A 25,138-nucleotide genomic window follows, 5' to 3' on the forward strand; every position below is an offset into this window, starting at 1 on the left:
CAGCTATTTTCATGTGTGGCATCTGGTTTTCTGATTTACCAACACTAGGGTGGAGAAAGAAAAGAGCAAGAATCTACATTACTTCAACATAAAAACTACACAGTTTTAATATAAAATGTTTTCTGACTGTACTAAATCTAAATTTTAAATTTGGATTTTAGACAAATCCAATATATTTTAGGAAATAATTTCCGGCATGAGTTATTAAATGAATGCTACATATCATATCCAGGGGACTCGTTAAACAAAATGATATCCTATCTTATCTTAATTTAGGGTGACATTAGGATAGGATTTTGGTAATACAGAATCATATTTCCTAACTGCATTTAGGAAAAAATCCTATCTTATGTTAGGAATTTAGCTATTACTGAACCATCCTACCTGAAGAATTTCCTAAGTAAGTAAACCTAAGTTAGGATGGCATAGACCCTGTCCTACATTCAAAATACCGGCCAAAAATCACAGCATCACTGTTGTTGTTGGTCTGTATGGCATTTACAATGAAGACTGGGTACAACATGAACACCAAAATATAAAGATTGTAAGCCTACTCATATAGTATGATGGCGCTTTACACTTCCTAGACCATGTATTAATGTGTATGTATTAACTAATTAAATTAAATTTGATCAATGTGCTGCATCTGTTCAAATTTTTATCCTTGGCTGATAATTTGGAAGAAAAATCACCAAAACGGGGGATTTACTCTCCTCCACCGTCCAAGTTAAGATAAGATCAGAGGTCTGAGATAGAATAGGAAACAGCCATGAGTTTAGGAATTGCTTCTGTGAAACTTAAGATAGGACGAGCAGTTAGGACATTTGTCTGTAATGAGGCCCTGTGGTTTCTGTCTCTGATAATTAGCCACACCTTGAAATGTGGACGTGAAAAGTTTCCTAATAATTTGCAATTTCCCAACAATGCTGTGTCCTAAGGAGATGACATATGCCCTGTAACTATATATAAGGAAGGCTCAACATTCATAGCAACCATACAACAACCTGTGACCATCTGCAAATTTGTGAAGACTTGAAGGTACTTATCTTTATCTTTCGTTTCTGTATTTCCCATGTGAGGTCGGTGGGATGGAGATTTTGCTGATGTTTTGGAAAAGCCGTTCATCTGAGAAAGTCTTTATCATTTTCTTTTTAACAGGTGTGATCACTGTAACCATGCTGAAGGTAGTATTTGTGCTTGGATGCCTCCTGAGCCTCGCACTGGCTCTTCCCGTAAGTGTAACATTTTCATACTAAATATCAATACCAGCATTCTTATATGTTGATACCATTACTATTATTGTAATAGTATAATGCAAATGTCATCAAACTTACAACTTGTGGATTTTTCTACAGATGGACACAGAGCACAAACGACTTGCTCGGTCAAGGTCTGGCTCTGACTCTAATTCAAATGAGGTGAGCACTTTCTCTATCCACTGCAATCAAATATTGAACACATCTGAATGTCAAACTCTGCTGCACTGCTGTATATCTGACAACAAATGTTTCTGATTTTCTTGAAGCGTTTCCCCACCTTTCCTAGGATGACTTCGCAACAGTGGCTTCAGCTCTTTTATAACATCATCCAGGCACAACAACCTGCTACTGCACCTCCGGCTACAACAACAACTACAGCTACAACTACTACCACAGTTGCCACTACAAAATAAAAATCAGTACTGAATGATCAGCTTTGTTTTGTGGCAGTTTTCCTATTTCTCTTTTCAAATTGAAATGATGTTGTCTTAACCATAGTGTTGTCACAGTCATCATTGTAGTTCAATTAAACGTGGATGAAAGTCACTGTATTCTCTGTACTATCTTCTAAATAAACTTCATAAATGGAATATGTGGACCAAATGTTTGTTTTTCTTAAAACCCTATGTATGAAACATGAAGAGAAGTTATCAGTTTCATCATCCTTCACTGTTTCCCAAGACCTTAGAGCCTGTGTCTGTCTGACTCTTGTGAGGACTGTGGTCAGAATGAGCCACCACTTATATGGTTTCATCACATTTCACACCATTAATAGAAATATTGTATAGCAGTCCCAGCTGTCTGGGACCAAAATGTTCATGTCAGCATATCGATACATGATGAGTTTACAGTTGCTGATGAAACACTATTAGACACTATTAGATTGTTTTGGAATTAACACCATCATTGTAAGGAGCTCTCCAATTTTAAACAGCACTGCTAGGTGTTTGAGGAATCCTTTCAAATGCTGAAACTAGTTATCAATGACAGCACTGTCACAGCTCAGTGACAGCAGTGACAAAAGCTGCAACACTTTCTAGTTTCTTCAATTTTTGTGTCCATCTAAGCATAATACTTATAGTTGACCTGATTTTGCAGTACCCTTCCTCCCCCAGTCGCATTCCCACTTCCTCAAACACATTCATTGTAATTCTCCAATAATCCACCAGGTGCCGTCAGTCTTTCCCTCCTGTCCACATCATCTGACTGGCACACCCAACTACAAACATGTGGTACGTTAAATCTGAAAATAAATTAATGACATATTGCCTTGAAATTGTGTGAAACGGGCTTTGAGCTATGTTTTCTATGTTAGGTGGGTGTGTCAGAGCTGCTATCCAATCAGCAGCGATGAGTGCATAAACACAGCCGTATTAAAAAGGCAGAACAGTGCAGTGCATTTGTGTAACAGGGATGACATGGGCGACATTATGCTTACAGGAAAGGGGTCATTCAAATTCAGATATACTGGGTTACATATTATAGGCTCTAGTGTATGTAGTCCATTTTCCTGCTATTTTACATATTAATCATATTGCAGTCTTAAAGTGCTCATTCCAGTCATCCTTTGTTGGAGGGTTTGGCTGTAGCCATATCTGTTTGATAGGTTTATTTCAGATATATAACATATATAACAGATATTCATCGTTTTGTTTCATTCGTCGTTAGCTTCTCTAGGGTTTTGCACAGGTACAATGTGAAAAAAGAACAATCTATATCCAAGAGCTACCTTTTCCCATTGATTCGGTTTATCCAGATAATAATCCAGGTGTTGATAACTACCCAATATAGATTGTTCAGGAAATTAAATTGTATTCATTCCAAATCTTTCCATGTACCTCTGGAGTCTGTCAATTGATTGAATACACTGACCATGTTACATTGATAGTGACATAACCTATATATCATCTAGAGGCAAGCTGAGAAAACAAGTGATGATGCATACAATAGGTATTTTCTGTAAACCATCAAGCATTTTTTGAAAGAACCTTGCTTAAATATTATTATTTTTAGTGACATACAGGCATACATTGACTTAAAGGGGCAATATGTAGTTTGCAGCTGCCACTAGCGGTGCGGTTTTAAGATTGCAACCAGGTGTGTGCTCGTAAATGTGTTTGAACTAATGCGAACTCAAGCGAGCAGAATCCAAAAAACAATGGCTTTCAGACAGAGATCTTGCAATAAATGTGGAAAAAATGGGTGTGCTGGCTGTGGCTTTTCACACAGACATTTTCTGTAGGTTACTGTAGTGAATGTGTTGTTTTATATTATGTCTATCATGTAAGTTACTGCGACTGAGACGGTGGAGAAGCTATGTTCCTGAGTATGGGTAAAATGACAATAAATCTAAATTGAACTTTAGAAAGCAAACAGCAGTAGATCTGTGCTAACAATTGCATTAATTAATTTCACTGAAGCTTTTATCCAAAGTGACTTATAATTGATATATATATGTGTGTGTGTGTTAGAGGTTGCACACCCTGGAGCAACTAAGGGTTAGGTCTTGCTCAAGGGCACATTGGTGGATGTGTCACAGTGGGGGATTGAACCCGAGTCTCTCATACCAAAGGCATGTGTCTTATCAACTCCTCCATCACCTCCCCACATTGACAGATGGCTGTCCCTGCCTTGCATCACTGTGAGCTAGTAAGAACAAATACTTACCAAATACATAGCATACTTGCTTTGTACCGTTACGTAAGTTCTTGTAGGCTAAAATCAACTTTGATAATATGGATTGCATTAGGCTAGCTGGTGGAGTAATGTGGGAAGCCATACAACTAAGTTATAGTATTTTGCCCGGATAATGTTAGCAACTAGTCTGCGTTAGCCGTGATGTAACTTCACCCAAGTAAAGCAAAAAGTTGCAATAAATTTCACATGCTTTGCAGTAATTAGTTTACCTGTCCAATAGGATGAGCCAACACTGAGTCGGTTTTGTCAGTTTCAAAACAAAACGGATGTCTCTCAGTGGCTCCAGCCTTTCTGATGTTGACTGTGTTTTCATCGGACATCATCTGATTATGGTTTGGCTTAATAGGCTTCAGCACATAAAACTTTGCTGTTGTCCTCATGTGGAGTTTGTGTTGAAATCTGTGTTGTGTTGGGAGTTGTTTGTTTTATGGTGTTAGTGGACTCGTTAGCTGCGGTGTTGTTGCTGTAATCGAAGAGCGGCTCAGGAGCATTCATGTTGCTACAACCTGACCTGATACCTTTACATAAGAAGCAGAATAGTGGCGGTTCCAAACAGGCACAATGTTCAGTTCTAAGTGAGGTACCAGCCAATTGACAAAAAGGCAGTAAAAAAGTGATTTATTAATAAGTGATTTTTATTGAAAAACTACATATAGCCGCTTTAATTGGAAAAGGCAAGACAAATAGTTGGGAAATAGACTGTAGTGTAGTTTTATTTTTTTCCCCTTATTTGTGTGGATGGATAGCGAAACATTATTTTTTACAACCTTAAACTGCATTACTGTACTACTACATCACTATGGTAATATTTTAAATGATTTCTTACAGTTCAGGTGTGTCTCTAATCGTTACCTGACCTAGCCTACTTATTTCCTCACCTTGAAATGTGGAGGCGGAAGATTTCCTAACAATTTGCAATTTCTCAACAATGCTGTATGCTAATCGGATTAGATCTGTTTCTGTAACTGTATATAAGAAAAGCTCACTACATTCAGAGCCACATTACAACAACCATCTGCAAGACAGTCTGCTGAAGTTGAAGACTTGGAGGTAAATTAATCTCTTGTTTCTGTATTTTCGGTGTAAGGTTAGTGGAATGGATTGCTAATATTTTGGAAAAACTGTTTATGTGAGAAAGTCTTTCTTATCTTTTCAACAGGTGTGATCACTGTAACCATGCTGAAGATAGTATTTGTGCTTGGATGCCTCCTGAGCCTCGCTCTGGCTCTTCCCGTAAGTGTAACATTCTCATACTCACTATCAGTACCGGTGTTCTTATATGTTGATACCATTACTATTAGTGTAATAGTAAAATGCAGGCAACATCAAACTTGCAACTTGTGGGTTTTTGACAGATGGACATCGAGCACAAGCGACTTGCTCGTTCAAGGTCTGGCTCTGACTCTGATTCAAATGAGGTGAGCACTTTCCTCTACAATCCAACATTCAACACAGCTGTCTGTCAATAACTGTAATATTACTTCGAAAATCCTGTGCTGACAATTAATGTTTCTGTTGTCTCCAACCAGCTTTCTCGTCAACAGTGGATGCAGCTCCTTTTTCTCTACTTACAAAGACTACCTACTGCAGCTACAACTACACCTACAACTACACCCACTACTACTACTACTACAACTCCAACTACTACTACTACTACTACTACTACACTGGCTACTACTGCTGCTCCAGTTGCTACAACCTAAAGTCACAAATGTACCCAGACATCAATAAGTGAATGTAACCCATTATTATATGAATTTCTGACATCAGTTTTATTTTGTATGGGTTTATCATGATTTGTTTAAATTTAAGTGATGTCTTAACTAGAGTGTTTTCACAGACATTATTTGAGTTCAAATAAACATGTGGATCGAAACCACTGTATTCCCTGTAGTATCTTTAAATTAACTTCATAAATGGAATAAGTGGACCAAATGTGTTCCCGATATATGAGAAACGTTTCTGAAACTGTACAGAAAACTGGGTATCATAAAAATGATAACATAGGTTTTTGTGTATATCATACAGCACAAAACAGCATGAAACAGCACTTGCATCACATCCAGTTTCAACACCTTTACTGTTTCCCAACAACTCTGAGCCCCTGTCTGTCTGGCTATTGTGAGGACTGTGGTCAGAATGAGCCACCACATACATGGTTTCATCACATTTCACACCAGAAAGGGAGGGAGAAATACAAAATCTCAACCCACTTTGACTGGTGATTGGATGACTATGGGCTAACAATGGCTATAAAAAGTGGATTTGGACAGATGGAGAACCACTGCAAAATTAGACACTCTAGTGGCTATTATTAAATAACTAATAATTTGACCTAAGGTAAGAAAGACTATTTCCTTGCTATTTGTTTTGTAAATAATGTTTTAAATTAGCAGCTGAAGTCGAGTCCTTTTTGTACTTTGCTCTACAGAGGATCACACCTATCCCAGCTATGAATCTGCTGGTTGTGATTTGGTGCTTCACAGTATTGTGTTCCTCCCTCCCTGTAAGTATATCCACGAGTCACACGTTCTTTAATTGCAGTGGCGATGTTGTGATATTGCTTTCGATGCTTAATGGAATTAATTAAGGTATGTCAAAAGAGTTTTTGATGAGAGATAACTTTGTTATTGAAGGTTTCTGAGGCGAAGAAACGGGTCAAACGCTCAGATGATAGTGATGAGGTCAGTATCTGAACACATGCTGCACCCACTGTCAAAAAAATCCCACACACTACAACACAGTGTATCTCTGTATAAAATCTGCTTTTTCTCTTCACTGTTTTGAAGATGTATTACATGCAGCCTCAGTTCCAGCCATTTCCTGTACCCATTCCAGTGCCATTCCCAGGGCCTTTTGTTTTCCCATTTGCCATCCCGCCAGTTCCTCCACAGGTCATCCCTCCACCTTTCATCTTTCCACCTGTCATCCCTCCAATCGGAAAATGAGACTGGCTGACTGGGAAAACCTGACTTTCGTGTACACTAACTCTAAATATTGTCTAGCTAAAATGTCAAAAATAAATAAAGTAATGTGTGAATAAGTGATTGACTTCCATGTGTTTTGTTCATCTCTTGTGATCTCACGTCGTGCTACAACTACTACTGTAGCTAATACTACAGTTGCTAGAACAGCATTGAATGACAGATTTTTTTTTTTTACGTAAGCTTTGTTTTGCATCAGTCAACTGTTTCTTTCTCTTTTAAAATTCGAATGATGTTGTCTTAAACACTTTCATACTCATCAATGTAGTACAATTAAACATGTGGATCAAAATCACTGTATTCTCTGAAGTATCTGCTAAATAAAGCTCATAAATTGGAAAACGTGGATCAACTATGTTTGTTTTTCTTAGAATCCATATTTATGAGAAACATTAAAGGTAGAGTGAGTAGGATTTGTCTGTTGCTGTTTGTAAACCCATGATTCAAAGTTGGCCCCTTCCCTTTAGACAGAGAATGAAAGAGAGAGAGCAGCTTTGTTGAGCGAGCTAGAATGAAGTGAATAAAGAGAGGGCGCAGCATTAGTGAGAACAGAGCAGTGAATGACAGAAATAAAATGTTATTTTCCACGGCGGTTACATTCTAAAGCACAAATGAACAAATCCACACCTTGGCACAACCCTGCGAGAAGGAGCCACATGGCTGATTTTGTGTAAATGCAGCCTAAACCACGCTTCGTCCTCTCCCCTGACCTCTGTGTGTGTGTGTAGCTCAGCATCGCCCTCGGTTAAACAGACACACAAAGATCTCTAATATCATAGTCTGGCATAGCCAGAACTATCTATGAGACAATGCAGGCTGAGGCCAGGGTCTCTGCAGATACCGACATCGTCACAGCTTCTAGTGGGTCATGAATGACTGAGAGGGATTATTTTTGTATTAGTCTATACATATCTTTTAGCAAAATCCTGCTCATTATGAAACTGTGTAGAAAGGTGTGTATCGTAAGTAATGATTAGATGGATTCATAAAGTTTCAACACCTTCACTGTTTCTCAATTCCTCTGAGCCTATGTCTGACTCTTGAGAGGACTGTGGTCAGAATGAGCCACCACATACATGGTTTCATCACATTTCTCACCATTAATAATAATACGTTAGACTTGTTCCAGCTGTTTGGGACCAAAACATTCATGTCAGCATATCATCATACAGTATGATGAGATTACAGTTGCTGGTAAAATAAGACTTTTAGAAATTAACACTGTTACTCAACACATTTTGGAGTCACAAAATATATTGTATAATGTTCTTCTAACAGAACTCTCTAAGTTGGTAATTTTACCCTGGTTTCCCCATATATAACTCCAGGCCAGATTCCATTTCCCATTTCTGTTTGACGTAGACAGTAGTGTAGTTAAAGGAGTTTTGTATTCTACTGGACAACAAATTGGCTCAGGGAATATGACAAGGAGGGAGTAACAAGGAAGGACAAGAGATTTACTTCAAATAAATGTATTTTATCTGTTTTCCGATTTGCCAATATTGAAGGGTGGAGAACAAAGATACTGAACATGCAGTGGTAATAAAAAATGTTTTCTGACTACACTAAAACTAATATTTAGGTTTGAAAATCAGACAAAGCCAATGGACTATAGCATATTATTTCTGATATGTGCTACTAAATGAATGCTACACATCATACAGCCTAAGATAAGATAAGATAAGATTCAATTCAATTTAATTCAATTTTATTTATATAGCGCCAAATCACAACAACAGTTATCTCACAGCGCTTTTCATAAAAGAGCAGGTCTAGACCGTACTCTATGATGCTGATAGACTTGGGGACATTCGCTTGTTACAGCAGCTCCAGATACAACACAACAGATAGAAAAAATTACACATTAAATTAAAAAGAATACAATAGAAAAATACAATATATATTTAAAAATTGAAAAATAAGAGAATAAGAGTTATATATACACTATATCCAGATGCAATTGATATGAACATTGCACAGGTCGCAGCAGGAGTTAGTGCCTCATTGTAGAAATAAATAAATGTGATTGCACAGGGCAAACATATTTACAGCAGTATAGTGCAGAGTAAAAAATATTTATGTACATTATTTACATACATATATTGTATAATTATGTATACATAGCCTTGGTGTGGTGTCTGTCTCTAATAATTAGCCACACCTTGAAATGTGGAGGTGTTATTGCAATTACCCAACAATTCTGGGTGCTAATGGGATGACATCTGCTACTATGTTACTTGTCCAAATCCTTCCACTTACCTCTGGAGTGCGTCTATTCAGTGGTGAATGTGTTTAATAGTATTAATTTATTTTTAGTTTTAATTTATTACTTATGTACCATCTAGAGACAAGCTATTTTGGGGCTTTCACATAATATCTCTTTTGTCTGTAAATCATCAAACATATTTTGAAAGAGATTGAAACTGTGAATTATTCATATTTTCAGTGATTTACAGGCATACTGACTTTTAATGGAAAAGGCAGATATTTTAGTAGCTTTATACTTTGTTACACTGACAAATGGAAAGTCAGACTCTGGGGTTGTGCTGAATAAGGAGATATCATGCAGGTGGGATAAGGACACGTGGAAAGGTCCTAAATGAAGACTAAATTGAATGCATAAAAAGTAAGCAAATGTTTACCAAAATGAACCAGGAATTAGAGACAAATCCAAGTGACTGTATTCATTATTTCTGAAATTAAATATTTAATCAATTGTACTATACTGCAGGTGTGTCTCTAATCATTACCTGACCTACCTATTTCCTCACCTTGAAATGTAGAGGTGGAAGGTTTCCTAGTGATTTGCAATTTCCCAACAATGCTGTATGCTCTGCTCCTGTAACTGTATATAAGAAAAGCTCAACATTCAGAGCAACACTACAACAACCTCCTCGAACAGTCTGCAAGAAGGTCTGCTGAAGTTGTGAAGAAAGTAATTATATATATCTTTCATTTCTGTATTTGTTTGTGTGAGGTTAGTGGGATGGACACTTCTTTTCTTTTTCTTTTATTTTAGAAAAGCTCTTCATTTGAGAAAGTCTTTATTATTTTCTTTTCAACAGGTATGATCACTGTAACCATGCTGAAGGTAGTATTTGTGCTTGGATGTCTCCTGAGCCTCACTCTGGCTCATCCTGTAAGTGTAACATTCTCATACTCAATACCAAAAGTGTTCTTATATGTTGAGATCATTACTATTTTCAAGTATCATGCAGTCAATCTCAAACTTGCAACTTGTGGATTTTTCTACAGATGGACATGGAGCACAAACGACTTGCTCGGTCTAGCTCTTACTCCAATGAGGTGAGTGTTCTGTCTTCCTAGATTCAACATTCAACACACTTGAATGTAAGTTTCTGTAAAATACCTTAGTAAATCACCTGCTGTATGTTTGATAATGAATGTTTCTAATTTTCTTTAAGCGTTACTACTACCGGCCAATGGCATATCCAGACCTTTTCCAGTACATTCTTGCCCTTTACCGCCTCCAACAATCTGTTACTGCACCGCCTGCTTCAACTACTACTACAAAGTAAAATCTGAAATGTAACTAGAGATGAATGAAAACCAGTACTGAATGACATACTTTCGACATCAGCTTTGTTTTGTGTCAGTTTGTCATGACAGCTGTTTCTTTCTCTTTTGAAATTTAAATTATGTTGTCTTATCTAGAGTGTTGTTGCACATTATTCTAGTTCAATTAAACACGAGGATCAAAATCAGTGTATTCTCTGTAGTATGAGCAAAATAAACTTCATAAATGGATGAACCAAACATGTTTGTTTTTCTTAAACTCTATGTATGACACATGAATTATCATAGACATGATTTGATAGACATTTTAGATGACAGTTTGGTTACATCTTATATGCACATATCTGTAGTCCATTTTCCCACTATTTTAATCTATTGATCATGTCATTGTCTCATGAAAGTCAGTGTGCAGTTCAGTCGTGGTGTTCTGCCAACAGAACTCTCTTGAGGACTTGGTTGTCTTAGCACGGCCTTCCCATATATCATTTCAATTCTTTCATCTATCTCCAGGCCCGATTCCTTTGACACAGACAGTATTGTCATTTTTGGCATTTTTGTATTTTATTGTATATTTGTGATATTGATGGACATACTGTTTGTGTGTGGCAATGTATTGGTACCTTGGTCTTCTCATGGTTAGATCTACAGAACATGACTAAATAAGGACATGAGGAGAAAGTCTTTGGAATATGGATACTGTAGTTTCTGTATAGCATTCTGCTTAATATAAAGTCTTGAGTTGAACTCAGGCGGGTTCATTGTTCTTTGTCTTTCTAATCATCACAAATGAATAAAAATTAATTATCATTAATTCTATAAACATCAATGAATATATTGACCAAGTTAGGTTCACTATCCCCTGTTTAATTTATTTACAAAGTCCTTGAAGATAAAGAAGAATTTCTTGTCATATTTTATATATATATGTATTATATATGTATTTAAGAGTTTTTGAAATACATAATTTGATCACATTTAGGACAAACATATCAATAACTGGAAGTGTAATCTTTTCTTTAGCCCAGACCAAAATTTACCAGTGGACTCAATATTTAGCTTTGACTTTTAAGGTAATTCATAGACTGAAGTCAAATTTCTGTTCCTGCTCTAGAAAGGATCTAGAAAGAGTTTTTTCAGCTATGAAAGTGCTGGGTTCCTGTAATTACTCATGTCACCTGTGACTTACAATATTATAGTTAGTTATATATAGTTAAGTTATATATTTTCAAAGGCTGTATGTTTTTATGCTACATTCAATTCAAATTTAAAGCAAGTAATGTGAACTTATGCAACAGCTGGTGATATGAAACTCTTAACTCTCATGGGTCTCTGAGGAGACTGATGGAGTCCAAAATTCAGGGAGTCATGAGGTCAGTATCTGTGCAAGAGATGGTCTTACCCACAAAATCCTTCTTTGTTTTCCAAATCAGTCAATATATATACTTCAGAGTCCGTCACTCTATTCCAGCTATCAACCCAACCGAGCCTTGACATTTTTACTGCCATTTCTGTTGGCAAGTGTTGCCATTGGAGCTGCTCCACCTCTTCCTCCTCCAGCAGGAAAATGAGGAAACAAACTGGCAGAAAGAGAAAAGCTGCATTCTACATATGCTAACTATCTATAGTTTATTTTCATGTTCAGCATTTTTCCTAGAGTAACTGAAATTGAATAAACAAGCTCACAAATAAATGATCAAGATATCCAACACTTGTCTTTTTTTCAGAAGCATTTCAGAAGCATTTGACCATTCTGCTTTACATACAATTTTCCATATGGCAAGTTGATGACTAACTAACATCACACTGAAATTTAGTGATAAATGACAATAGTAGCAGTAAACACAGTAACCTTCTGGAATACAACAAGATGTCAGGGCAGTCTGCAAGATGCAACATGAGAACCTGTGGCTTTGAGAAAAACGTGGTTTTGTTATTGAGTCCCTAAATCCCAAAATGTGCAATACTGAACTGGCAGAAATACACCCCCTCCCCTGAAAGCTGAATTTTTTGAAAGATGACTCTCACATCAGCTGTGAGAGAGTATATGAGCTTATCAACCATAGTGTGTCCCTGTCACACGGGGCCTTAGAAACTCTTCAAAGATTTGGTAACTCTTGGGTGTGGATGAACTCTTTCAAAACTGGATTGGTTTAAGAATCTGTTCAGCTAAAAAACAAATTGATAAACTAAAAACTAAAATCTACTGATGACCAACTGGTCAACTTTCAAGGCTTCATTTACTTCCAATGCTGCAGACCTGCAGAATAACATGAAGTTGTCACTTATTTCTCAGTTTTGCTGATCTAAACTTTGTCGTTACTTTCTTTGGTTATTCTGCAGCAATGGGAGTAAATGAAGCTTCTATTAGTAATAAATACATTTCTATTCGTAAACACCCTGAAACAGCCTGTGTTAACACACTCCAGAAGCTTTATTTGTACAGTATTGCAGCTAAAAAGGCAATTAATGAAGGAAGACTGACCAGTTGGTCATTGGTTGATCCTACAGTGAAATAATTAACACAAATTCTTACTTTAATTGTTACTTTTATAATTGAAAATAAATGTTTTGGGTGATGTAAATGTTGTTTTTAACTTTGCTGCTTACTTTTGTACCATTAAGTTTTTGCTGGACTAGATCTAGTAATATTTCAATAAAAACTAGAAAAATGGGGTGTAGTGTATAATTGTAATTATAATTATTATTAGTATATGCAGAAAACAGGTATTAAATACATTCAACACTTTTTCATACTGTTACTGGGTGATTTTGACAGAATCAAATATCATGATACACCTTCTTTTTATATTTTAATACCTTGATGTCAATAATGTGATAATATGAGTCAAAAAAAAAAAAAACACAATTAAGGTGAATGTGACAATGAAGAAGGTAGGTGGCGATTTGATTGAACAGTTTATTTAACTAATCTTTTATAAAGTGTTTAATTTGTTTTTAAACAGTTTAAGTGGGTCAATTAATTGTAGTGCAGTTTCCTGCACATTCACTAACTAAGACCATGGCAATTAAGGTATAACATGTTGCTTATTTGTTAGAGAGACGGTTTGAGGATGAAGGGATGAAGGGGTTGAGGAGGTAGGTATAAAGGGGTCAAGAAGGTAGAGATGAAGGGGGTTGATCTGGGTTGTGGTGGCCGGAGCGACTAGTAACCCAGGCATGTCTCTATAAGCGTCTTGCTTATGATTCCCCTGTGGTTCCTGTGGTAGAAAAAGAACAATTACTTTGGCGGAATTATGAATTTTAGCCTGCATGTCTTTGATGGTGGGAGGAAATGCCTAGGAGCGCCCAGGGGAAACCCACGCGCAAACACGGGGGAAAACGTGCAAACTCCACACAGTAAGACCTGGGCTGACCAAGGTCTGGACCCAGGATCTTCTTGCTGTGAGGCCCCAGTGCTGTCCACTGGGCCACTAGTTGGCTTGTTCATCTCTCAAAACGATCAAGCAACTCTGTTGGGAAATAGAATTCAATCTTTTGTCTAAAGTACTGGTTATCTGATGGCATTGTTGCTGTCTTGATAAGTTAGTACAGTAATTAATGTATGCAACAATTGCTTGGCATGGGTTACAAAAACTAGTTTGGACACATGTTTTTCTGCTTTGCAATGACAATGAAAAACATATGAGGCAATCTCATGTCATCTGTGATTGGTGGAAAGAAACAACATATGCCACACTGAAAATTGGTTCTGCACTACATTGCAGCATTGTTTTTGTACAACAACTGAAAGAGCCAAACATCAAAAAAGGTAAGGATAAATTCTACATGAAGTAACAATACAAACAGGCCAAGATAGGCATTCATCTACAACAGTCATTTGCAGTGATTGTACATGTAACAAACTGTTTTGATTTTGTTTTGTTTTTTAGATGCAGGCATTTGGAGTAAAGATTGTTGCTCTGGTTGTGGTGATGATGCTGGTCTCTAGCTCCTTGGTAAGCCATGGCCTTTCTGTAATAAATTTTCCAAAACAACTAAATTTACAACAAGGACACATTGGAATATTAAGTGTTTACTTTTAGCACCATTTTACTAAAATGTTTTGCCTAATTTTAAAGGCTAGTCCCACCAATGTGATTGAGAAGCGCTCAAATGAGAAGGTCAGTATCTAATTTGGATGAAAAGATGCTAAAGGATTTTTAATTTGAACTACCATTGTATGGAAGAGAGAAATAGAGATGAAATGAAAATATACAAGAAATAAGTTCCTGCATACCTTTTCTTTTTTTACTTTTTCGCCCTACAGAGACGCTGCACTTACATAAACAACAACTTACTCTTCGGCCAGCTCATTGAAATGATCCAGATGCTGAATTTTATGAAAGCCTTGTCTCCTAAAGCATGAAATCACAAAAATAAGCAATAAAGAACCTAAACATAAGATAAAGCACTTCATTTTCTCCTGGTCTTTATTTTCTGAGTATATGACAGTGGATATCTGGTTTTACAAAAATACACTTGTGATTTTAGTTTTAGTCTGACATGGGGACAAAACTTTTTGAAACAACAGTTTTAACAGAGAAAATAAAAAGCTGCATGGGGGAACAATCCTGCCACCAAGCAGCTGTTATAGTTGGCTGCTATAGCACATCAGGCTTCAAGCACAGACAAGAATTGCCATAGCAACCCCACTGCAGGAAATTAATATATTTCACAAATGTGCAATGTCATAGTAATGGCTCAGGTTTGTGTATGACCCTGAGAGCTTTTACCTGGAAACAAATATAAAAACATAAAAATGCAATCAACAGGTTATATGTTTTCCCCCAGACCTGTTTGATTGGATTGATCACATGTGCACTGCTTATACACACACAGTACCACAGTAATGAAACAATTTGTCCCCAGCTTAATGAAATCTTTTGTGTTGCCGCATTGCACACTGTGTCAGCAGCTGTTACTGGTAAACTGGGTTTCCTCCTGTGATGCATCTTTACCTTAATTTCGTACCAGGGATGAAAACCATCATTTGACATTTTATGGCTTGTTTAAACAAAGGCACTTAAAAAAGTGGCAGTTTTGCTAATGAGAAGAGAGCAGATTCCTATGTGATCTTATCTCAGCTGAAGCTACACATTGTTACCTGTTTGTAATGTGAGTTAATAAGCAAATTCTTCACAGAGAGACACATTTTACATTAGCAGGAGCAAGAGTGGATCCTTTGCAATAAATGGAAAAAGACCTGGGTAGTGGCATGAACAGAATTGGCCATAATAGGTGTGAACAGAAAAGGAAAACTTACTGAAAGTCAAATTTTACCAACAAAATGGAGATGAAGACAACATGCACATTGTTTGATTGGGAAGTGATCTCAATTAAAAATCTAAATACTCTGCAAAAACAATATGCTAATAAAACAATTAGCAATTAAAATACCTCTAACACAGATTATGACCAACAACCACAGATTTTGCCAGACTTGCTGTGCAAACACACCAAATGGAAATTGTAGATGTATCTGGGCAATTTTATATAAATCTAATGCGATTTAACACACGTTTGGATTTGCACAATACTATAATTCTGACTCAGTTAGTTTTCTGTAAAGCTTGGCTGTGTATTATAACAATAAAATTCATTCAATTTATTATCATATTGAGTAACTCATGCATTAATAATTGCATTGAGTAACTCATGCATTACTAAAGATAATGTGAAAACTAAACATCATAAAATCTGTTTCCAAGATGATGTTTTATGAGCTGCTTGTCAACAGTGTGTTGGTCAGATTCTTTCCTGATTCATTTAGCTTTTGTCCCCGAAGAAAAACGTCTTTGTTTTATGATGCATAGACTGAAGAGACTGCATTTTTGTTATGATTTTTCTTTCCCGGTGAAACATCCAAAAACTAAAATGTTATCATGAATTTAAAATGTTGCTAAATGGTGTTTTCACTACCTTTTGCTAATTTACACCTTCTTTGACATGCTGTAATGTCATGTTCACATTGCTGGGGAAAAACAGCTTTTGCACATGCCTCTGCCATTACAGTGTATGCAGTGTGTTGTGTGCGCGTGTCAAATTTGTTGAACTTTGACCTGAGGTTAGTGCACAAAATTTTTGCAAACAAGTAAGTGTTTTTAAATTCAGCTGTGCAACAAATGATGATGATATCGAGATCAAACCGACAACGGGCAATATATCAGCCCTCAGATTTAGGTACAACTTTTGTTACAAAGGCATGTTTACCTGTGTATAATAATCTAACTACTGTCAGCTTGCAGCCCATGTAGGTCTTTAAAAAAGTAATTTCAACTCGGACAAACTAACGGTACTTTTTGCAAAAAGAACTCAGATCACGATGCTACAACCAGTGTGGTGTGAAGCATAAAGTTTTACATACAGGAAATGTGTTGGCCTCCACATGTTTGCCCATTATCATGTGGAAATAAAGACTTTAAATCTCTGGTCGGAGATAAACTCTCTGGATGACACTTGCAACAGGTTGTGAAATTGTATGACTGCTATAGAGGAAATAAAAGAGATCCACCACGAGTAAACAAGATAATTACAGTATTTGGAAATGATTGAGCAAGTGTTGTTTTGCAGGTGTAAATATAACCCTAGGCAAACGAAATTAGGCTACTGTTTCACAAGTACAGAGCGCTTCAACAACATTTCAATCTTCCATGACTTTGAAACAAATATTTGAAATTATATTATTATATATATTAACGGGAACTGTATATGAAGTTTGGTAATATTCTGCATTCAACCCTGAATTCAAATGTTATTCTTTAAACAAAATGAATTTGTGTGTGTGTGTGTGTGTGTGTGTGTGTGTGTGTGATCAGCTGTACAAATTGGGCTTGATTCAGCATGTTTCAGAAAGTCTATGAGGATTATAAAATGTTACAACTACACAGTGTAGTCGGTTAATGAAACTGTGTTCACGCCTATTTTGGTTTTGTCTACAGAGGCTGTCATGAGACCGACCACATCTGACGTGAAGTAACACACCTTTAAAGTGCGAGAGCAATGTTGGCACAACGAGGTTGTTTAAAAGCTAATGGAGATTCCTGAAGAGACCATTTTGAAGGTAGTGAACACTGGATTAATATTTAATTCTTTATTATTAAGCTGTAACTGCACAGTGGAATGTAGGCAGCTCTAACTATCAAAGGATTTGGAATTACAGTTTGAAGCGCAAGATGAAGCTTTTTCTTCTGATGATTTTCTACTTGCTCAATTCCCCCAGTGCTGTAAGTACAAACAAGAACGTATACTATTTACCTGCTATAGTTTTTATGACTCAGCTAATATGAAAAACAAAACCAGCATTTTAGATAATGTTTATTTTTGGCAGAATTGTCATCATCATGATAGCAGTGACTCACACAGTGAGGAGGTAAGAATGAATTCTCTTCACTATAGCAGTGAGTCTGACAGTGATGAGGTAAGAATTAAATCAATCATATCAGTATCAACTATAGTGAGATTATGGCAAAACACCTAGATTTTTAAATGTTTTGTGTTTATTTTGTCTTGGTGCAGAGGGGCAATTGGTACCCAGGATTTGGGAACAAGCTGATTCCTTTCTGGCCTCTGATTCCTGTTCTGTGGCCGCAGCCACCACCTGCTCCTGCCCCACCTCCACCTCCAGCACCTAAACCAAACCCAACAACAACCACAACCACAACTACAACCACTACCACAACCCCAACCCTAGTGGTTACTACCACTGAGCCTCGAGGAGACGAGTAATGAACTGTGCTGATCTGAGAGAAGGAACTGCAGATTGAATTACTTTACTTAAATTCTCCAACAACAGAAATTGTACTCAATGATTGGAAATGTATGCTGTATGTGTGTTTTGCATTTATATATGTATTGTATATGTTGTATTTTGCAATTTTTTGAACGAATTATTCTGAACAAATTGGAAATGGTTTGACACACTGATGTAAATGATTATGAACAATTGTCTGCTGTTTGCTACATTATCAATTGCTTATATCATACTGATCACAATGTATTATACCAGTCTCTGTTGAATAGTCTTAGCCCCCCAAAACATCTAGGCATAAGTTCATTGCATAAGTCACTAAATGCAAAACTGTTGAACACGTTGTCAAAAATCGAAGTTAAATAAAAACTTCATTCATATTCTTCAAATACAAGTATATAGCTGAACGAAATGTTGTTTTGTACGGCCCATAAACAAAGTAAGAATAGACAACATCAAATCACAACATACTACAATAGCAACACTCCATTCACAAGACCATTCACCCACAATACCATACACAGTAAAGAGTAACAATACACAGTGAGCAGAATAGTGAATAGTGAATAGTGCAAATCGCAAAAAAAATGTCTAGTAGCCTTACATACATTGTAAATGTATCCAGAATTGATGAAAATATACAGACGGCAACATCAGCCAAAGGGATCCCATATCCCATGTATCCCATTTCTATGTTATTATGCTACGCAGTGCTATAAAACAGTCCTGTCTTTTTCTTTTCTGTATTACAATGACATACTCTGTCAAAAAATCAGTATGAACAATAAACAAGCATAACTGTGATTCCTGTCCTGTCTCCTGCAATGTATAACTTTGTACTGGTGAAAGTGATGCCATTGGGATGTGTGTATAATGTGCAGCCTTGTGCATTTTCAATCATTGTCATCAAAAACTTAGCCAAAAAAATACATCAGAAAATACTTTCAGAGTACACTGTTATATTGACAACATGGCTAAATATTTTGACTATCTTATTCGTAAACAATGACACAAGGACTTGTCATTCTGATGGCACTGAGAAGTTCACTGACCTAAATATTTACTTTTGATAGACAGACTAAGGTTTTTGAAGTTATGGGCTTTTGCAGGAAACCACTGTGTTGTGATGTTTGTGCTGCCAGTTTAGAGAAATGCACTTACTGTTTTGCAAATGTTAAGGATGATTCGAGAAATATACCAAAGTGACTGAGAAAAACTGTAAGTTTCAGATTGATTCAGGGGCCACAGTCTCAGTCACCAGTGAGGAAAACTACAGGAGGACATGGGGGTCCAAACCTCCTCCCAACAGGTCCATGAAGCTAAAGTTCAGAATGAACATAGGGCAGCCCATACCTCTTTTGGGGTACTGTATGCAGCTTGCAACCGGAGGTCAGAGGCTCCAAGCCAGACTGTTGATAGCTAAGGGAAATGGGCCCAGTCTTTTGGGTACGAAAAATCCGTCTAAACTGGTATGAAATTAAATATGCATGTTGAGAATTATTGTGAGCCAGCTGTCAGGTGTGAAGAAGTTTCGGAGACTGATGAAGACTTAATATAGCATGGTTTATTGAGCCAGGCCGAGGAGACACAGTGCCAGCATACAACATGTGAACACATCAAATGCCAACACCATATCTGAAGGATAACATCTTGTGGTCCCTTTTATGTTTCTGTCTTCCCCCTAGTGCCTGTAGGTTTCTCTATTAGGTCACCTTCACCTAGAACACCTAATCTATCTGATGTTTAGAATCCAATGCTTCGTCATATTGGAATCTCTCACTATCCAAGAGTTGTACTCTAATCTGTGGAGCCAGTTAGTTCTTGTAAACATTCTTGTATGGCTCAACCTTGTAATATTCCCAGAGAACATTGATATCTGCTAGTCTGACGTCTGAGCTACTGTCTCTAGCTAATCAGTCTATTGTTGTCTTCTTGACAAGGACAAGTACGTGTGAGAAATACCTAAAGCTATAATGTCAAACACTTATGGGGTCAGCTAAATTATAAGATAGACCTGTCTTACCTTTCCCTGTTACATCAATTAAGACACCTAAGAAATATTCTCAACAATGCACACACAACTGAGGACATTCTGCATCACTACAGTGACGTGTTTAGAAGCGCACTAGGGTGGTGCCTTGTGTTTTGAAGGGCAAAGTTAAGGAGGAGCTGGAAAGGTTAGGAGTAACCATCATTGAACCTGTCCAATTTTCAAGGTGGGCGGCTCCCATTGTCTTAGTTCTGAAACCCAATAAAATGGCAAGGATATGTGGGGACTATAAGCTCATAGCTTTCCCCCTGACAGCTTGTGACGCTGTCAGGGGGAAAGCTGTTCACAAAGCTGAACATGAGCCACGCTTACCAGCAGCTACTGCTGGACAAGGATTCAAAAGAGTATGTCACAATAAACAAGCACAAGGGATTATTCAAATATAATTGCTTGGTGTTCAGAGTGGCATCCAGCCCTGGAAGTTTCCAAAGGATGATGGACACCTTGTTGCAGGTAATCCCGCACGTAGCAGTGTATTTAAATAATATTTTGATCACAGGAGCTATCTAGGCGGAACACCGTGCTAACCTAGAATGGGTGTTACAAAAGCCCTCAGATGCAGGGTTGAGATTGAAATGCATCGTGTATTTTTATGGCACCTATCTGGGACATGAAATCACAGCTGAGGAGCTCTGTCCAGTGAAGGACAAGGTGCATGCTATCAAGGATGGCCCAAGCCCCAAGAGTGTCACGGAACTTAGATCATTCCTTGAGATGGTGAATTACTATGTCATGTTTCTGCCTGACCTCTCAAAGGTTTTGGCCCTGTTTTACAAGCTGTTGCAAGCTGATACAAAGTAGCAGTGGGAGAAAGAGCAGGAAGAGGCTCATAAGGAAATGAAAGAGCTTCTTCACACAATGAAGCTGCTGGAGCATTATGATCTAGTCAAGGATATCAGCCTCTCGTGTGATGTCTCACCTTATGGAGTGGGGGCGGTGCTCTCACATGTAATGGAGGACAGGTCAGAGAATCCTATTGCCTGGCCATTGTTTTTGAAGTGAAATGCTTTCACCAGGAACTCTATGGTCGTGCATTTAAAATCTGTTTGGACCACGAGCCACTGATGAGCCTGTTTAGTGAGTCTGTAGGATAGTTGCATCTTCTGGGGGACAAGGGTTATTGTGCCGGCCCCTGGTCATTCACAGATTGTGGAAGAACTACATGAGACTCATCCAGGTTTGTCCCGGATGAATAGCCTTGCAAGATCATTTGTCTGGTGGCTGAAAATTATGTCAGGACCATATGTGCCTGCGTCGTAATACAGGCAAAGAGACGGTCAGTGCTCCTGAAGTTCCAGAGTGGAGACTGATTTATACCTCTGTGTTGGGTCTACGGACGTAGCTACGTCGAAGGCTACGCACATAGCCATGCATTTATTGTGCGTCGCTGTCTCTGTTGTTCTGCAATTACCCCGCCAAAGTGCTACAGCATCCACTCTGTTGACTTTTGCCGGCCGAGCAGGCTAACTTCCGATTTAGCAATCTGCTAACTTGAATAGGGGTAGAATTATGTGCGGCTGTTAGACTTTTCAAATGTTATCGACCGAATGGATCACATTCTGATAGTGAAACGAGTCATTTTGCTTGGGTTGTGATGCTCAAATATATTGATCCACCATGTTACAGCCGCTTGTTTTGCCGCTAGTAACATTTACTTCAAAGCACGGGGGGCACTTCAAGTCACAGTTCTTACGGTTCATGTTGCCTCGATGTGTAGGTACAGTATTGAGGTGGTGGGTGTCACGCTACGGCGTATGGGTATGGGGCTACGCAGAGGCTGTGCCATTGATTCAAAGCAGAAGTATAAATCACACTTGACAGTGGTGGGTACGGATCCACCAGTGGGCACATTAGAACCAGCAGACGAGGTGGCTGTGCCCGCTACAGAGGATGGACAGGCACATTTTGAGGGAGTAAGGGGTCCAGACCAGGCTTTTAAAAAAATGGGTACTATGTCAAGGGGGGCTGGAAGACACTCTCTAAAACTGGTTAAAACGATCTTGTTGATAGTGAGGGACCTCTGAGAGAGGCAGAGGAGGTAATAGAGGCTCTGACTGATTTGACTGAATTTTTTTAAAAAACAGTTCTCAACCTTCAACACTTTCAGGTGAGGCACAATAAGGGGCTGGATTAACCAGTTGATCCACAGTCTTAAATAAAAATCTAGGATTATGTTGATGTGTAGTAATGAGTTCAGAAAGAATGTGTGTTCATGCATCCTTAACCATGTTATTGTAGTTTAATAATAATTGCTTCATAATGAGGTATTGAACTTGGAGACTGGATTTTGCAGTCAGTGGATTGTTGTCATGTAACGAGCATGGATTAGTTCAATGTCAAGTTGATAAAAATATTACTCTAATGTTGCATGGGAGTTTATCTGAGTTTCCAGCATTTTTTGTGATGCCGTCTCTTGTTATGCCTCTGTTTTGGCTGACGCCAAGTACTCACTCATGAGTTTGAGCATGCGCAGGAGCACACGCTTGTTTTGCAATCTGAAACTTCACCGCCAGAGGCCACTGAAAGCTACACATGGCCTCTATGCTTTAAACAAAAGGAAGGTGTGTGTGTGTGTGTGTGTGTGTGTGCGTGGTCAGCTGTACAAATTGGGCTTATTGGTTAATTCAGCTCAGCATGTGTCAGAAAATACTTTAAGTCTATGAGGATTATAAACAGGATGTGAGCATTTAATGTTACAAAAACACAGTCTAGTCGGATAATGAAACTGTGTTCACGCCTATTTTGGTTTTGTCTCCAGTGGCTGCCATGAGACCGACCACATCTGACATGAAGTAACACACCTTTAAAATGCGAGAGGAATGTGAAAACAAGAGGCTATTTAAAGGAGTTTCCTGAAGGGACCAGCTTGAAGGTAGCGAACAAAGGCTTAATATTTGATTCTTTATTATTAAGCTGTAACTCCACTGTGGCACGCAGGCAGCTCTAACTATCAAGGGATTTGGAATTACAGTTTCAAGCGCAGGATGAAGTTTTTTCTTCTAATGTTTTTCTTCTTGATCAGTTCCCCTAGTGCTGTGAGTACAAACAAAAATACTCTGTGCTGTTGTTTTTATGAGTTGTAAATAATTTTCAGCTAAAATGAAAAACAAACCCAGCATTTTATTTAATGTTTTTGCAGAATTGTCATCATGGCAGTGATTCACACAGTGACGAGGTAAGAATGAATTCTCATCACTATATCAGTGAGTCTGACAGTGATGAGGTAAGAATTAAATCAATCTTATCAGGTATCAACTATAGTGAGAGTATAGCAAAACAGCTGGATTTTTTTTATGTTTTGTTGTGTTTATTTTGTCTTGGTGCAGGTAGGCAATTGGTACCCAGGATATGGGCCGAAGCCAATTCCTCCGCCGTCCTTCCCTTTCGGGCCTCTGATTCCTGTTCTGTGGCCTCAGCCTAAACCAAACCCAACAAAAACTACAACCACAACCCCAACTACAAACCCAACCAAAACCCCAACTACAACCCCAACCAAAACCCCAACCAAAACCAAAACCCCAACCAAAACCCCAATCTCAACCCCAACCAAAACCCCAACCACAACCCGAACTACAACTACAACCACAACCCCAACTACAACTACAACCACAACCCCAACTACAACTACAACCACAACCACAACCCCAACTACAACCACAACTACAACCCCAACTACAACCCCTACCACAACCACAACCATAACCACAACCCCAACTACAACTACAACTACAACCACAACCCCAACTACAACTACAACCACAACCCCAACTACAACCACAACCACAACCCCAACTACAACCGCAACTACAACTACAACCACCACTACAACCCCAACTACAACCCCTACCACAACCTTAACTACATCTAAAACCCCAACCCCAGTGGTTACTACCACTGAGACCCCACGAGGAGACCAGTGATGAACTGTGCTGATCTGAATTACTTTACTTTCATTCTCCAACAACAGAAACATACTCAGTGACAGGGAAATGTATGCTGTGTGTGTGTGTTTATATATGCTGGTAGTATGTTATCATGTTTTAACCAGGTTTGTGTTTGGTTTTTACAAAAATATAAATGTATTTGTTGGTGCACATTTAAATATTGCACATGCAACAATTCCACATTGTCATGTATTTTCTGTTGACTCCTTTCATATATATCCTTTATCATATAATTTTTAGCATAATGTTGCAAGTGTTGTTAAATTTTTTTAATTCCACAGTCTACATAAAAGCCTGAACAGTGTAGTGATATATTGTGATTTGGAACATGTACAATTGAAACCTTTCCAATTGTACATGCCAGGCACAGTCAGGGTGTAATTTTGAGTTTTGTTGGAGGTTGCTCTCAGGATGCTGACGGAGACACCTGTGGAAGGATGCTGACGACAGGCCAGTGTAATATCCACTCAGCGGGCACACACTTCACCATCCCTGTATCAACAGAGCTTAAGAAAGGGATGAGTGTTGAGCCTTTAATACCTGACTCTTTGCTTCATCAGTGAAGTCTGTTACACTGTACTTTTATCATGACTCAACCTCATGAGCAACTTTTCTATTCATCACACTTTACTGTGAACTCTTTCTTGCATTTATTCACAGACCAGAAATATGTACACAAATGTACACTTGTTTCTTAATGTACAACTTAATCACAGATCATTGTATTTTTCCCAGTACAGTGGGTTTTGCACTACTCATTATGAACGGAATTTTATGATGAATGTTCAAACACACGACTAAGTGACAACAACATAGGTTTGCCTTCATCTTCTGAGCCTGGGTTTCAGGAACATAGTGCTGTGCGAGGGTACACTAATAATGAAAAATAAAACTTTCTTTGATGGTGATATGTAACATCC

General features: G+C 38.0%; 1 protein-coding gene and 4 long non-coding RNA genes across 6 annotated transcripts; all 5 read left to right on the plus strand.

The window, feature by feature from the left end:
* Positions 1-953: 953 nt before the first annotated feature.
* On the plus strand, positions 954-1,845 carry LOC119900006. The gene is made up of 4 exons (XR_005443982.1): positions 954-1,038; positions 1,159-1,232; positions 1,356-1,418; positions 1,526-1,845. It is a non-coding gene; the product is annotated as an uncharacterized LOC119900006 (long non-coding RNA).
* A 2,928-nt stretch (positions 1,846-4,773) lies between these two features.
* On the plus strand, positions 4,774-5,832 carry LOC119900007. The gene is made up of 4 exons (XR_005443983.1): positions 4,774-5,006; positions 5,116-5,189; positions 5,312-5,374; positions 5,486-5,832. It is a non-coding gene; the product is annotated as an uncharacterized LOC119900007 (long non-coding RNA).
* Positions 5,833-6,242: 410 nt separating this feature from the next.
* On the plus strand, positions 6,243-7,263 carry LOC119900008. The gene is made up of 4 exons (XR_005443984.1): positions 6,243-6,296; positions 6,388-6,462; positions 6,593-6,640; positions 6,746-7,263. It is a non-coding gene; the product is annotated as an uncharacterized LOC119900008 (long non-coding RNA).
* Positions 7,264-9,828: 2,565 nt separating this feature from the next.
* Positions 9,829-10,703, plus strand: LOC119898581. The gene is made up of 4 exons (XR_005443603.1): positions 9,829-9,875; positions 10,006-10,079; positions 10,196-10,246; positions 10,366-10,703. It is a non-coding gene; the product is annotated as an uncharacterized LOC119898581 (long non-coding RNA).
* Positions 10,704-17,515: 6,812 nt separating this feature from the next.
* On the plus strand, positions 17,516-19,021 carry LOC119900009 (submaxillary gland androgen-regulated protein 3A-like). 2 transcript variants are annotated; one of them, XM_038714824.1, is made up of 3 exons: positions 17,516-17,700; positions 17,805-17,894; positions 17,993-19,021. In XM_038714824.1, the coding sequence occupies exons 1-3, from the start codon at positions 17,650-17,652 to the stop codon at positions 18,200-18,202; spliced, it is 351 nt and encodes a 116-aa protein (XP_038570752.1). In that variant the 5' UTR covers positions 17,516-17,649; the 3' UTR covers positions 18,203-19,021. The 2 variants fall into 2 exon arrangements, with proteins under 2 accessions (XP_038570752.1, XP_038570753.1); XM_038714825.1 differs by having other exon boundaries at positions 17,805-17,846.
* The last annotated feature ends 6,117 nt before the right edge of the window (positions 19,022-25,138 follow it).

The sequence above is a fragment of the Micropterus salmoides genome, unplaced genomic scaffold (genome assembly GCF_014851395.1).
Source record: "Micropterus salmoides isolate LMB-PRFRI ecotype aquatic unplaced genomic scaffold, ASM1485139v1 Ms_hic_scaffold_12, whole genome shotgun sequence".
Lineage (NCBI taxonomy): Eukaryota > Metazoa > Chordata > Actinopteri > Centrarchiformes > Centrarchidae > Micropterus > Micropterus salmoides.

What these genes read in the sequence shown, in the direction of transcription:
- LOC119900009 (XM_038714824.1), top strand. Translation starts at nt 17,650, where the DNA reads ATGAAGCTTTTTCTTCTGATGATTTTCTACTTGCTCAATTCCCCCAGT. An exon ending in TGCTCAATTCCCCCAGTGCT is followed by an intron (nt 17,701 to 17,804) that starts GTAAGTACAAAC and finishes TATTTTTGGCAG; the next exon opens with AATTGTCATCATCATGATAG. An exon ending in GTGAGTCTGACAGTGATGAG is followed by an intron (nt 17,895 to 17,992) that starts GTAAGAATTAAA and finishes GTCTTGGTGCAG; the next exon opens with AGGGGCAATTGGTACCCAGG.